The 12,915-nt window shown below is 42.0% G+C and overlaps 1 protein-coding gene across 1 annotated transcript; it reads right to left on the reverse strand.

Moving 5' to 3' along the window:
* Nucleotides 1–6,867: 6,867 nt before the first annotated feature.
* On the reverse strand, nt 6,868–12,383 carry LOC140588715 (CMRF35-like molecule 7). The gene is made up of 5 exons (XM_072710626.1): nt 12,299–12,383; nt 10,558–10,881; nt 10,066–10,261; nt 7,902–7,993; nt 6,868–7,742 (listed from the first exon to the last, which is right to left on the reverse strand). Exons 1-5 carry the CDS (start codon nt 12,345–12,347, stop codon nt 7,735–7,737), a joined length of 669 nt encoding a protein of 222 aa, XP_072566727.1. The 5' UTR covers nt 12,348–12,383; the 3' UTR covers nt 6,868–7,734.
* Nucleotides 12,384–12,915: the final 532 nt, after the last annotated feature.

Genomic DNA, 12,915 nt, shown 5'->3' on the forward strand with positions numbered 1-12,915 from the left:
TTGTCTGATTTTGTAGTTGGTTTTGGTTTTGTTCCTTGTGCCCTCTGCTTGTGTCTTTACCTGTTTAGTTCCCTAGTGTTGGTTTATGTTTCCTTGGTTAGTTCTTAGTTTCCCTGTTTTTTAGTTCCTTTTGAGTTTATTAGTTTCACCTGTGCCCTGTTTCCCTGGTCTTTGTTAATTAGTCTCACCTGTCCTGTGTTCTCGTTAGTCTCGTTACCCCTTTAGTATTTTAGTTCCTGCTTCTGTTCAGTTCCCTAGTGGTTCATTGTCTATGATTGTCTATGAGTGTGTTGTTGGTTTGTGTTTCATAGTTGATGGTAGATGTGTATCTGGTTTTTGTTAATTAATCCCTTTTTAGTTTTTGACCCCTCGTGGTCCTTTTTGGTTTTGTAGTTTTTTTTCTGTTTTATTTAATAAACCCCTTTTCTGTTCCTGGAGCTGCAAGTGGGTCGTCTGCCCTTTTTGTGCACCATGCCTCGTTCCTGAGCCGCCCGGATCCCTGACAAACTTAGCCTCATGTCGTTCCGCTAACGCAGTTCAGCATTAACTAATCAAGGCTCATACAAGACAGACTTGCATAGCCTCACTTAGTGCGCACACCCGAGATATTTAAGCGGCCCAAATGAATCGATGAAAGATAGATCGATCAAATGAGTCGGAAAGCGTGTAAAACGAGAGCGGGGTTTCTTTCCGCTGCAGAACAAACGCTGCTGATGGAGCTGTATGAAAAATACAAAGATATAATCGTTAAAAAAGGCAATACTGTGGCCATAAATAAAGCCAGGGAGTTGGCTTGGCAAAGAATTGCAGACAGACTAAATGCGTAAGTTACGTTAATGTTACAAGTGCTTCACACAGTGGCACGGTGGTACAGTGGTTTATGCTGTCACCTTTTAACGCGAAAGTTGCTGGTTCAATCCCCATAGCTAACGGGGAACCATCTGGGTTGAGTTCACGTGTCATTATTATTGTATAACATTATTTGAACGCCATAAAATACTTTCAATCACATCTGTGCGAAATGTACTGTACAAATAACCGTATCTTGTCTATTCTATTATAGTAATAAACTGTCAGTAGACAGTGACTAAACAAAATATAAAAATATCTTCCTGTTCATATCATTTTAACGGATTTTTTTCCCCCAATTTCAGTCATTGCATTTCATTTTTGACCTTTATAATATGCGTACGCTTTTATTTTACAGTAACATACCGTTATAACGGACTTCAAGGGACCTGGCAAAACAGTCCGTTACATCCAGAGTTGCTGTATGCCCAGAACACAGCTACAGGACACCATTTACTCATGCCACACCTCAGCAGACGCAGGCTGCTGGCTGCATTGGCATCATATGTTCCCCCGACCGGCACCCCTTCCCTTTCCACGGTTTAAGGGGAACCTGCTACACCTCCTGCCCCCCAGAATATCAGAAAAGTCAAATCAGCATATAAGAGGAAGATTGAAAACCACATCCACAGTGACAGCGGGAGTGACAGGGCCTCTAGCATATCACCAAGTCCAGCAACCTCACAGCTGTCGAGGGGAATGCCTTGCTGGCCAAGGAACTTATTTGCTTCTTTGCCAGCTTTGATGTGAAAGAACCTTAGGCAGTCACACCACACTCACCAGCCTCCAGTAACCGCACCCTCAGAGTGCAGGAACATGAGGTGAGGCTCATGCTCCGGGTGGTAAACCCGAGAAAAGCTTCTGGTCCTGATGGTGTAACTGGAAGGGTGTTGATGGAATGTGCAGACTAACTCTCTGGGGTCTTCATAAAGATCTTCAGCCTGTCTCTTCTCAATCCATCATCCCACCATGCCTGAAGTCTGCCACTACCATCCCACTGCCTACAAAGTCTTGATTTAAAAAGATTAGATGCAAACAAGTATTTTCTGGTCTTCGAGTCATGCACTCGGTACTGGTGTATGGGAAAATCTGCATACCTGCTTTGTTTTTTGCCCCTCGTGGTCCTTTTGGTTTTATGGTGCTCTTTTTGGGTTTAATAAAGTTCTGTTTTGGTGAGCCACGTTGTGCATCATACATCCCTGTATCTTGTCCCATGCACTGTAACAAACTTCTTCACTTCAATGCTCCATTTGTACTTAAAATTCTCTTAGAATTGTCCTTAAACAGAACACGAAAAAGTAACAAATTGAATTGACTGCATATTGAAATCTAATTTTAATAAATTGGACAAAAAATGCATAAATAATACATAAAAATAATACACAAATGCCTGTATTCAGTTGGCTGCCATCTGACCATTGCAATACACTTGCTGCATCTTTATGGGTCTGCATGAAATCTCTGAAATGTTTAAACCAGATTTATCACCTCTGACATCTCAGGCATATTTCACAGAAACCTGATCAAAAACTAAATACGTTTCTGCTGCTTCTTCTGTGATGTAAGTGTAGCCCATATAAAACAAACACACAGTCACAAATATTGAAATCTCCCCAAGGTGTCATATTTCTCCATTCCTGTGGGGGCGCTGTCTTGTGTGAGTGGGCGGGACCGTTTTGGGTAGATGCGGGTGTGGAGGAAAAAAAAGTATAGAGAGTGTGGTCAGGGGTTACGGTGAGAGAAGAGAGAGTAGACACTTTTATATGTTAATAGTGATATTAATAGAAGCTGTTGGTGAATGGCGTTATCCACAGACCATTTTTTCCTGAAGGATTGCAGCTTATGAACTTCTGTTTCTTTTGAATTTACTTGAGCGAATCTCCGATTGTTTTTTTTTGTTAATATATATTTTCTGAGACAACTGGGAGCAACCTAACGGCGAGCCAGCGATCCTGAACATCTAAGTGCATCCATCGACTGCGGCCAGTCATATCAACCTGCTTGAGCCGGTGGACTGGACTCAACACTTGGGTCTAAGACTGGGAAAAAAGAGTACACCAGCCCATTGTCTGCACTGATCTTTAGGAGAAAAGGACTTTTACTCCTTAATAATTATTTTTTTCCTGATAATTTTGTGCTATGTTTATTGGTCCACACTTCTTATGCCTTGTTAAATAAATTATTTTTTCCTACTAAGAGAGAGAGAGGAATTGAGGTCGTAGCCAATTCACTCCTAATAGCCGAACCTAGTTCACAGGATTGGGAAAAAAAAATTGCAAACACTGATGCCCTAAGTTGATTAGGTAACCCCAATCCAATCTGGATCTTGAGATTGAGAGTAGCGTACATAAGGCACTGCTATTCGAAAGACCACAACTTTGTCCAACCATGACTAAAAGAGCAGACCAAACTATTTTTTGCTCCATAGAGAGGGGAAGTGAAATTGCTTTCAAACACCTGCGTCAAGGAAAATTAGGAAGATAAAAATAAAAAACGTTTATGTGATTCACAAATACTATATAAAGTTTTCACAAATATGTCTTTCTGATAACTGACCAGATATCCCCCTGTTGGTGGCCTTGCACACTGTGATGTGTCCAGTCAAGATGCTATCAATGGTGCAGCAGCAGTAGTTCCCCAGTATTTAAAGGCCTCTGTAGCGCTGGAATCCCTAAATCTGGCAGGGGGGTCAATGCTCATCCAACACCCCTGTGCATTCAACAATCGCCCCATTTTTCATTACCAGCAGGTGACCGCTGGACAATGTATGCCTTTAATGTCTCTGCCGATTGAGCTCTTACCACAGGGGCAGAGATGCACAGTTTTAAAATGTGATTTCTTTTATAATGTATGTGAAAAGTTCGTGATATTCTCCTAAACACAACACAAAGAAACAACTTAATGAAAGGTCTGATAAAATGACACATTTTAAGAAGCACCCCACTTTGTGTTTTAGCCAGCTTATAAAATGGGGAAGAACAGAAATAACCACAAATGGCGTCGCCTTCAGATGCACTTCCTGTTTTCTGAGGGCATCGCAGGCAACACACAGACATAAAGAAGGACTTTAAGAGATCTGATTTTTCTTTGGTCCCACAGCAGCATAGGTCACATTGGGGGGGGGGGGGGGCATTCTGAAGGGAGAAGACATATGATGAGATGGTCTCTGATAAGGTGAGTGGCCAGTTTTACAGGTGACTTCGTGAACTTCATTTAACAGGCAATCCATCTGTCTCTGTTACAGAGCTGGTCAATTATTTTATTTATATTCTAGTACTGTGGTTCCTATAGTATGGTGTGCAGCTCCCTCTAGTGGCACACAAATATATATTTGAATTTAAAGATGTGGTAAATGCTGATATGTTACATGGTGTAAAAAGTTTGCACTGTCCTAATAAATGGGACTGCGTTTGTCCAGTCTCATATGTTTCTCATATTATTTAATTTATATCCTAATACCAAAGGCATTGGAGGAGCATGGGTACCGGCTGCTTAATGAGCCCACCACTGTACAGCGGCCCCAAAGTCTTACATAAGGGCCACACTGACTGGTTAACTCTACCAAGCGGGGCCCCTGGCTCATTCAGTAAAATCTACAAGGGAGATCCCCTCGTCGGCAAATTCTAGCTACCATAGGGGCAGTATTTCTTAAGACTGAAAGTGCCAACTCAAGTTGGGTGGCCTAAAGTGACTTTTGTCAGGTGGCCCAAAAGTTCTAACTATGCCCCTGCTTGATACCGTGGTTCTCAAACTGTGGTATGGTATGGTGCTCCCTCTAGTGGTCCACAGAAGTATATATGTACTTAACTTTAAGCATAGGTCATAATGGTGGGACACAGAGAGCCTAATATTTTCTGATGTGTTACGTAGCATAACAAGTTTTTTTAAAAGATGGGTCTGAATTTGCAGTGCATATTAGCTACTATTAAACAAGGGATCCTTAGCCTGTCTGTCCTGTAGATTGACTAAACTGTATGTCACTTCGTTCTCAGGGTCTACAAAGGACTGGAGAGGGAACAAACCCTGTAAATGAATACTGTAATCATGTACCATTATCATTCAAGTACGTACTGTATTTGTTGCTATATCTGTTAATTCTGCAAATCGTGAAATACTGAAGGTCCTAATGAAAGAACTAGTAATGATTAACACAAGCACAGTAGATAAATCAATCCAGAAGGGGGGAACCCAGGGTTCTCTCGGTGCCTGAAACACACCACTATACTGAGTCAGCTGATACAGGAGGCTAAGAGGAACAAGGGCAACCTAACAGTGGTATGGCTGGACCTATAGCCAATGCATATGGCGCGATACTCCACAATCTCATCGACAATGCTTTGAAGCACCACCATATCCCTAACAAAATCAGGCAGATGAAAAGCAGCTATCTAGGAACATTTAAGCTGAGATTCAGGACACCTCCAAGTGGCAGGACTTAGAAAAGGGTTCATAAGGGGATGCAGAGTCTCCGTCACTTTGTTCATCATGGGAATTAACCTCCTCATCAGAGCAGCAGCAGAGGCCAGGGGACCAGTGACTGCAGCAGAAGGCAGGCAACTCCCAATAGAAGGATTTATAGATGACATTACCATAACATCCACATTGCATGTGCAGGCAAGGTGGATCCTAAAGACTCTGGGAGTGCTGGCACCATGAGTGAGGATGGTCTTCAGGCCTAAGAAATTAAGAAGCACAGTGATCAGGAAGGGGAAGGTGATTAATGCCTACAAGCTTCAGGTCCAAGGTGAAGATATTCCAGCAGTCAAGGAGAACCCCATTAAATGCCTGGAAAAGTGGTATTATGACACCCACAGTGATACGAAAAACATCTCCAGCATGGTAAAACAGGCAGAGGAATGGTTGAGGAAGATTGATAGATCAGGATTGCCTGGCAAGTTCAATTGCTGGATTTACCAGCACAGGCTACTACTAAGGCTGATGTGGCTCCTAACTGTGTATGAAATTCCAGTGACTATGGTTGAAGGAGTAGAAAGCAGAGTCAATAAGCATCTCCGGCAGCGGCTTGGAGTCCCTCAGATCAGGCCAGTTCCAGCTCCCATTCTCATCTGTGGTAGAGGAGGTCAATGTTGCAAAATGCAGGGCAATTATAATGTTCAGAGACTCCGGAGATGAACTGGCCATAGGTGCTGGGGTAACAACTAGAAATGGTCGCAAGTAGGCAGTGGATGTGGCAGTAAGGGAAGCGATAAGCTTTGTGATTGAAGGACATCATTGGGAACCCATGCAAACAACAAACAAATCCATTTTTGTATAGCGCGTTATCACAAAGCGTTTTACAGCATCCCCACCCAAAGCCCCCAGTGAGTAAGCCATAGGCGACAGTGGCAAGGAAAAGCTCCCTATAAGGAAGAAACCTTGGGAGGAACCAGACTCAAAGGGGGAGCCCATCCTCCAGGGGGCGGCAGGGAGAGTCAAATCGAAGAGATGGCAAAGTGCCAAGTCACACTGTCTAAGTCATAAGGTTTGAGACACAACCGGGGAGCTCCTTCAAATCGCTAGGCAACCAGTAGTGAAGCAACAGGTCATACATGGAGGATGACACAGGCAGAACGGCGAGCTGGGAGCTGCCCACTAACATCTGTGGTGCAAGGCAAGTGAAGAGGAGAGGAGGGCAATGGTCCAGGCAGAAGTACGGCAGCAGCATGGAAGGCAAAGGCTGTGGAATTAGCAACCCAGGGAATCTGGACCAAATGGGATGTGAGCACTATCCCCCATAGGAAACTGATTAAGAAGCATTTAACCTGGGTCAAAAATATATTGTTCGTACATTTAATCTTAATGAAAGATTAGAATTTCAGAAGGTATTAAACTGAAAAATGTACAGTGAAATATCTTCAAATGATAATAGTAATAAGAATAATAATATCTGAGAAATTAAACACAGCATACAACTCAGATTCCAAATTTAATGAATTTTATTTACAAGAACAGATTCATTTCAGAGCCAATGGCTGTGTAACCGAAAACATTCAAATTATTACCATTTTCTTGGTAAAATGAAATGCTGAAAACATTCATGGAGCTCTCAGTTTGTCATACACAGAATGTTCCAGAACCAACATCCTAAAGAAGGTGCAAAGGTGGGAGATGATAGCAGGCTTGGGAAGGAAGTTAAATTTCCACCCTATTGTCCAAACAGCACTGAGACTCTGATCAGAGCAGATGAGGGAAGTCATCCTTGTGAAATTGAGTGTCCGATGGGAAGAAGGCTGTGACGAGGCTCATGAGAGGAAGAGCTAGAAGCAGCAAGGTCTCGTCCAGGAGTTCAGAGAGAAAGGATGGCAAACATGGCTGTTTCCTGTCAAAGTTGGGTGCCGATGGTTCCCAGCACAGTCTGTGTGGACAGTTCTTACTGCACTGGGCATATCAGGGAATGAGCGGAAAACCGCTGTTTGAGGTTAATGAGGAGGCAGCAGAAAGAGCCTGTTGTTGGCTCTGGCACTACTATTGCACTACTGACTATTGCACATTGTACAGAGGTTTACTATTTTTGGTTCTATTGATATTTACTTATATGTTTATACTTTTTTTTATTCTTTAATATTTTATATTTTTACTACAGAGATGAGAGAGAAACAGCATTTTGATTCTCTTGTATGTTATGGACATATAGTGAATTGACAATAAAAGGCTATTTGACTGATTGATTGAAAAGCCACTGAACATATACAGAGAAAGGGAGAATGAGGGCAGGACCCCATAGGGGGCGCCGAAGGGCAGGAGGGCATCTCTCATGGGGTTCTGGATTTCAAGAAGTGTGCGTCGCAGCTGGAGGCGGGATCAGAAGGGGCGTCAGTGCAGTCAGAGCCCCGTCCTAAGGAGCTGTCACTGCTGCTGCCCTCCCTAGGAGAGAGACCCCAGTGATCACTGCCCTGTTAGGGGGAAGTGAGAGAGTCACATCCTGGGATATAAACCGAGGCCCACAGTAAGTCACCACACCAGTACAGACACTGGTCTGAACACACTGTTTTCCTATTAACTTTTCCAGTGTATTCCAGTGTAGTGAACATCCAGCTTCCACCACAACTTACTGCGGTTTCTCCAGCTGATGATGGCCACTCCAGTACAAAGCAGGTAGACCAGACCAACAGCAGCGTGAAGTAGAAAGTGCCAGGTGTGGTCTCTGATGGATAAGCAAGAAGAGAACATGCATTCAGTGGCCAGAAACTGGAAGCATTCCTACTGTTCAATGCTAAAGTGATTTTGGCAGATCTTTCAATCACAAATTCATCCTCTGACTGTTCAGTTCAACTTCAAAAGGCGTGCTTGAAGGTTGGGATCTGGAGCCATTAAAGGAATCTGAACTTGCTATCATGGTCCAGTACCTACTTTGTGATGTTGTGCATCTTTTCCTGTTGCAGTTTTCTGTTTGAAAAAAGGTCTATGGACATGGTCAACAACACAATGTTCATCACTGACTTCATTTTGACTCAGTCCTGTCTTGGTCTCGGACATAGAGGACTCAAGGTTTTATTTCACAACCAGTGAAGACCACTCGTCATCTATATACTGTATATATATATATATATATATATACACATTTTTATATTAGCTGAGTGTCATGCCCTGGTTGTGCTGATCCTCCTGTGTGCCACGCCCCCCTCGATACCTCGTGTGGAATCCCCGTGTTATCAGCTGTTTTTAGTTGTGTCTAATTAGTCCTGCGTATTTAAGTCTGCGTTAGAGTATGTTTCCCCAGTCTGGTCATTAATGTCTGTAACATTTCATGTTCCCGAGAGTGCTTTTCCGATTAAACCCCGTGTTCACCCGACTCCTCTACTTCTGCTCCTCTTTCCCCACTGCGTAACCTGCATGACACTAAAAATTGAGAAATTTCAATAAGCCCAAGTAGTTTTTCTTCATAAGAAGGGTGATCTCAAGACTGGGTCAAATTATGACATATTTGAGTAGCCCAGAATGTCCTGCAAAAAAACCATAAAGCATGTGTGGCTAACTCATGTACATGCAATGCATAAAATCAAAGCCTAAATTCAAAGAGATATAAAAACACTACAAAATGGATAGGGTTCAAAGGGTTAACACAGTACTTGCTTCAAAGTTCAAATGCAACGAATAAAGTACATCTAATTTGAAAAGATACAGAAGTACAGAAGCATTTATATTGTACGGAAGCATTTATAAGTTTTATGAAAAAAACATCCATGGTTCAAATTATACTGTGACACAAATACTGCCTAGCCACAAGATGATCGCTATGCTCCAGATTCAGTCTTGCCCTGTCTTGGTCTTGTCTTGGTCTCAATACACTCTGGTCTTAATAATTACTTGCTCTCAGTTTAGGTAGTCTTGACTACAAAAAATACACCATCAACAGTCTGTACTGTGGATACAAGGCAGGATGGGTCCATAGATTCATACCGTTTACAACTTCTACACCATTCTCACTAATGACAGAGGTCTGAGGGAGTGTGTTCATTCACAGCAGTATCCTGATTTGAAGTTGTTTATTGTGTCATTCTGTAACTCAGCACCGACAATCACAGCATTCTCAAAGTCGCTTAGATATCATGTCCTGCGTGTTTAATTGCTCAGTGAAAGATTAAGCGGACGTGTTTAATCTGTTGCTATGCAATATGTGTAGAGTATTTATAGAGTTGCAGTCACATTGTTTACCTTTTGCAGGAGAAGGCTGGTTGCAAGCAAGCAAGCAACTTAATGCAGGGTTACGTCCCCTAATAATATGACAAACACTCGCAGCAGAGGCAGGAATGCACACTGAGGGGGTGGTTAGGTCACGTTCCATTACCGGCTCACGTTTCTGCTTACTGTGACATGACAGTAAAGCTGAGCATCACTGACATCTGTGTTGATCATGTCATGCTTTTGAAACTAATAGCACTGTCGGATTGATTAAATTACTGATAAGCAAAAAACACCAAAATCAGCAGAAAAAATGTGTTTCGCAATATCCTAAAATGGTTTATTTATGTTAGAGACAAATTTTCTCACTGATTGCGAATCCATATAATCATGAGAGTGACCAGAAGCAACAGAAGCAGCATCAGCAAAAAAGGAGCATCTGACTGGAGAAGAACAAGGGAAGGAAAGTGAAGGTTTATGACATGCAGGGTTTCATGTAGGATCCATGACACGTATTTACTTATTGAACTTTGAATCTTGAATGCACACTTGTTAAACGAGTTTACAGAGAAAGAAATGGGTTTGACAGTTTACCTTGGTGATTGTGTGGTGTTTGAATCCTCATTAGTGGTGGAAGTTAAGGGACCAGAGGGACATGTGGTCACAGCCCTTCCTGTTGGGTGTTTTGTTGCTGAAGTCAAACCGTCTCTCTGCTGTGTAGATGAAGTAAAACTTTCTGTCTGCTGTAAAGCTGTAGTCAGCTCTGCCTGTTTGGGTGAAACTCCCTCTGCTGTGGAGGACCAGGTCAAGACAGCAGTCAAAGCTTTTAAAATAACTTAAACCATACATATACCATTTCATTATTTAGATATTTAATAAAAATGAACATACAATCAGCAAAAAAATGCTGAAAGCTGCATAGGTCATAAAGATGTAAGATTTTGCTACTGGGTATTTAACCATGTAATCAGAACTGTGTGAAAGTCAGTCTGTCCATAGCATGTAATATGTAACATGTAACATGCAGAGGAGTTCATGTAACATACAGTCTCATACTATGAGCATCAGGCTAATTTAATAATTCACCTTCCATCACAATGAGCTGTAGATAGACACCATCATCTGCTGCCCCATGAATCTCCACAGCACACCAGTAAGTGTCAGAGTCCTTTTCCTGCAGGTCCCTCATGGTCACAATAAAGACCAGGTGAGTGTGGTCATCACTGATTGACACTTTCCCTGCTGTCTGATTGGAGTCAGAACGTGCCAGTATGGAGCAGGAATACCAGTAATATCCTCTACACCAGTACTTCACATGGTGTTTATACTTCTGATCATAGTAACATGGGATGGTGACAGATCCTCCTCTCTCTGCAGATACCCAGCTCACAGTCCTCACACTCTGAGCAGCTGTGTGAACAGGAGAGAACTGAGGCAGTATTTGTATATTTTAATCAAAAACACATTATATGGACACTGGATGAAATTAGTATTAATATTCAAATACTTTTTAACCCACTAATAATGTAAAGAAAAATTGTGAAATTCTTTCTGCAATAACTGTTATTAACAGTGATTGAGAGTCATCTATCTCACCAAGCCCATCAATCTCTACAACACACCAGTAAAAATCAGCGTCTCTTGTGTCGAGGTTCCTCATGAAAAACTAGCTGTGCGGGGCAATCAGTGATTGACACATTTCCTGTCATGACCTGCTCGTAGGATCCTTCCGTGTGCCACGGCCCCTCGTTACCTCGTTTCAATTCCTGATTGTATTCAGCTGTTTCGTATTATCTAGTCCTGTAGTAGTCCTGTGTATTTAGTCTGCGTTCAAGTCTGTTTCCCCACTCCGGTCATTAACATTGTTTTACCGTGTAGTTGTGTTCCGTCTGTAATAAACCCTGTTTTTGGATTCCCGTGTGCCTGATCCTGATTTTCCCGCTCCCTGCTCGCTCGCCCTGCACACGCTCACAAAATTTCCTGCTGTCTGATTTGAGTTAGACTGTGCAAACACAAAGCAGGAATTTCAATAATATCCTCTACACCAGTATTTCACATGGTCTTTATACTTCTGAGCATAGAAACATGGGATGGTGAGAGATTTGTGAGATGTCACCACCTACAATAGCATCACGTACATGCATTTAACAATTCACTGTCTACATGAGGGGTGGACAGTCTTATCCGCAAAGGGCCGGTGTGTGTGCAGGTTTTTGGGATAATCTTTAGGTCAGCTGTTCAAACCCAGGTGTGAGGACTCTTCAGTCAATCAGTTCTCTAATTAGTGACTTAATTATGGAGTTGCAGCTAAAACCTGCATACACACCAGCCCTTTGTGGTTTACACAGTCACTGGCAAAACCTAATTCTTTGACTGAGTTTGATTAACTGTTAGTACCCATCAGCTCTTGGGTTACAGGGCATTTCTGCAAAATCACTGTAAACCTCTTACCACCTTATGAGATGCTGTTATTGTAAATGTAATAAATGATTCATTTCAATGTGAGAGCAAACTCAAATTGGCAGGTTTAGTATGTTTTTTACATTTAATATATATACACAGTAAACTGTTTCACCTGATGTTACAAGTTTTAAGTATCAAGGAATAACAGCCGGTGATCACATCAAACAGTAAACAATGTCAAACAGGAAGAGGAAGCAATGAAAAATACAAATTTCAATAAATTAAAAAACAATTAACTAATACTGAATCAGATTCTTTTTAAAAGCAAAGATAAAAATCTGAAAATATATATTTAGGAATCATAAGTTCTTCTTTATGATCCTTTCTAGTGAATATTGCGTAATGGTCAATATTTCTGTCTTACCTGTCAACCTAATGAAGATGATGTGGAGGAGGAAGAGGAGAAGAGCCATGACTGAGTCTGTCAGAGACCCCAGCCCTCTGAAGACTGTCTCTCTCTTCCTGGTCTGATATCACAAATATCCATCTACTTCCTCTTCTGTATCTCTGGTGCCACAGAGAATGGAAAAGGTGTAAGACATACACACAGGAACACACAGCCCCGCTTCTCCATGCGCAGCAAATGCACAAACACCGGGATGCGATGCACCCTGTTAATGCAGTCACTGCATGTCAGTAAAGTGTCTGTAGGGAGAGTCACTGTGTAACTGTGAAAAAGGAACGGAAATGACCTAAGCGGCAATACTCACAAATATAAAAGGTTATGTTATTTATAATTATAAATTACATAATTACACAAAACTCTGCCTTCTTTTGTTAACCTGATGGATACGCTACCCCTTTGATTTTCCCACGACGCTGTGTCTCCCACGATGCTGTGTTCCCTCTGTCGTTTCCCCTTTATACGGCTCCTGATCTCACTTTCTCACACATTTTCTGTGCTGCACACATGGAGAGGTGAGGATCGTGTATCAGGGTTCCTCAGTTCATAAAAGGTTATGAGTATTTAATATAATCTAT

The sequence above is a fragment of the Paramormyrops kingsleyae genome, chromosome 4 (genome assembly GCF_048594095.1).
Source record: "Paramormyrops kingsleyae isolate MSU_618 chromosome 4, PKINGS_0.4, whole genome shotgun sequence".
Classification (NCBI taxonomy): domain Eukaryota; kingdom Metazoa; phylum Chordata; class Actinopteri; order Osteoglossiformes; family Mormyridae; genus Paramormyrops; species Paramormyrops kingsleyae.

What these genes read in the sequence shown, in the direction of transcription:
- LOC140588715 (XM_072710626.1), bottom strand. Translation starts at nt 12,347, where the DNA reads ATGGCTCTTCTCCTCTTCCTCCTCCACATCATCTTCATTAGGTTGACA. An exon ending in ACAGCTCATTGTGATGGAAG is followed by an intron (nt 10,262 to 10,557) that starts GTGAATTATTAA and finishes GGTCCTCCACAG; the next exon opens with CAGAGGGAGTTTCACCCAAA. An exon ending in AACACCACACAATCACCAAG is followed by an intron (nt 7,994 to 10,065) that starts GTAAACTGTCAA and finishes CTTATCCATCAG; the next exon opens with AGACCACACCTGGCACTTTC.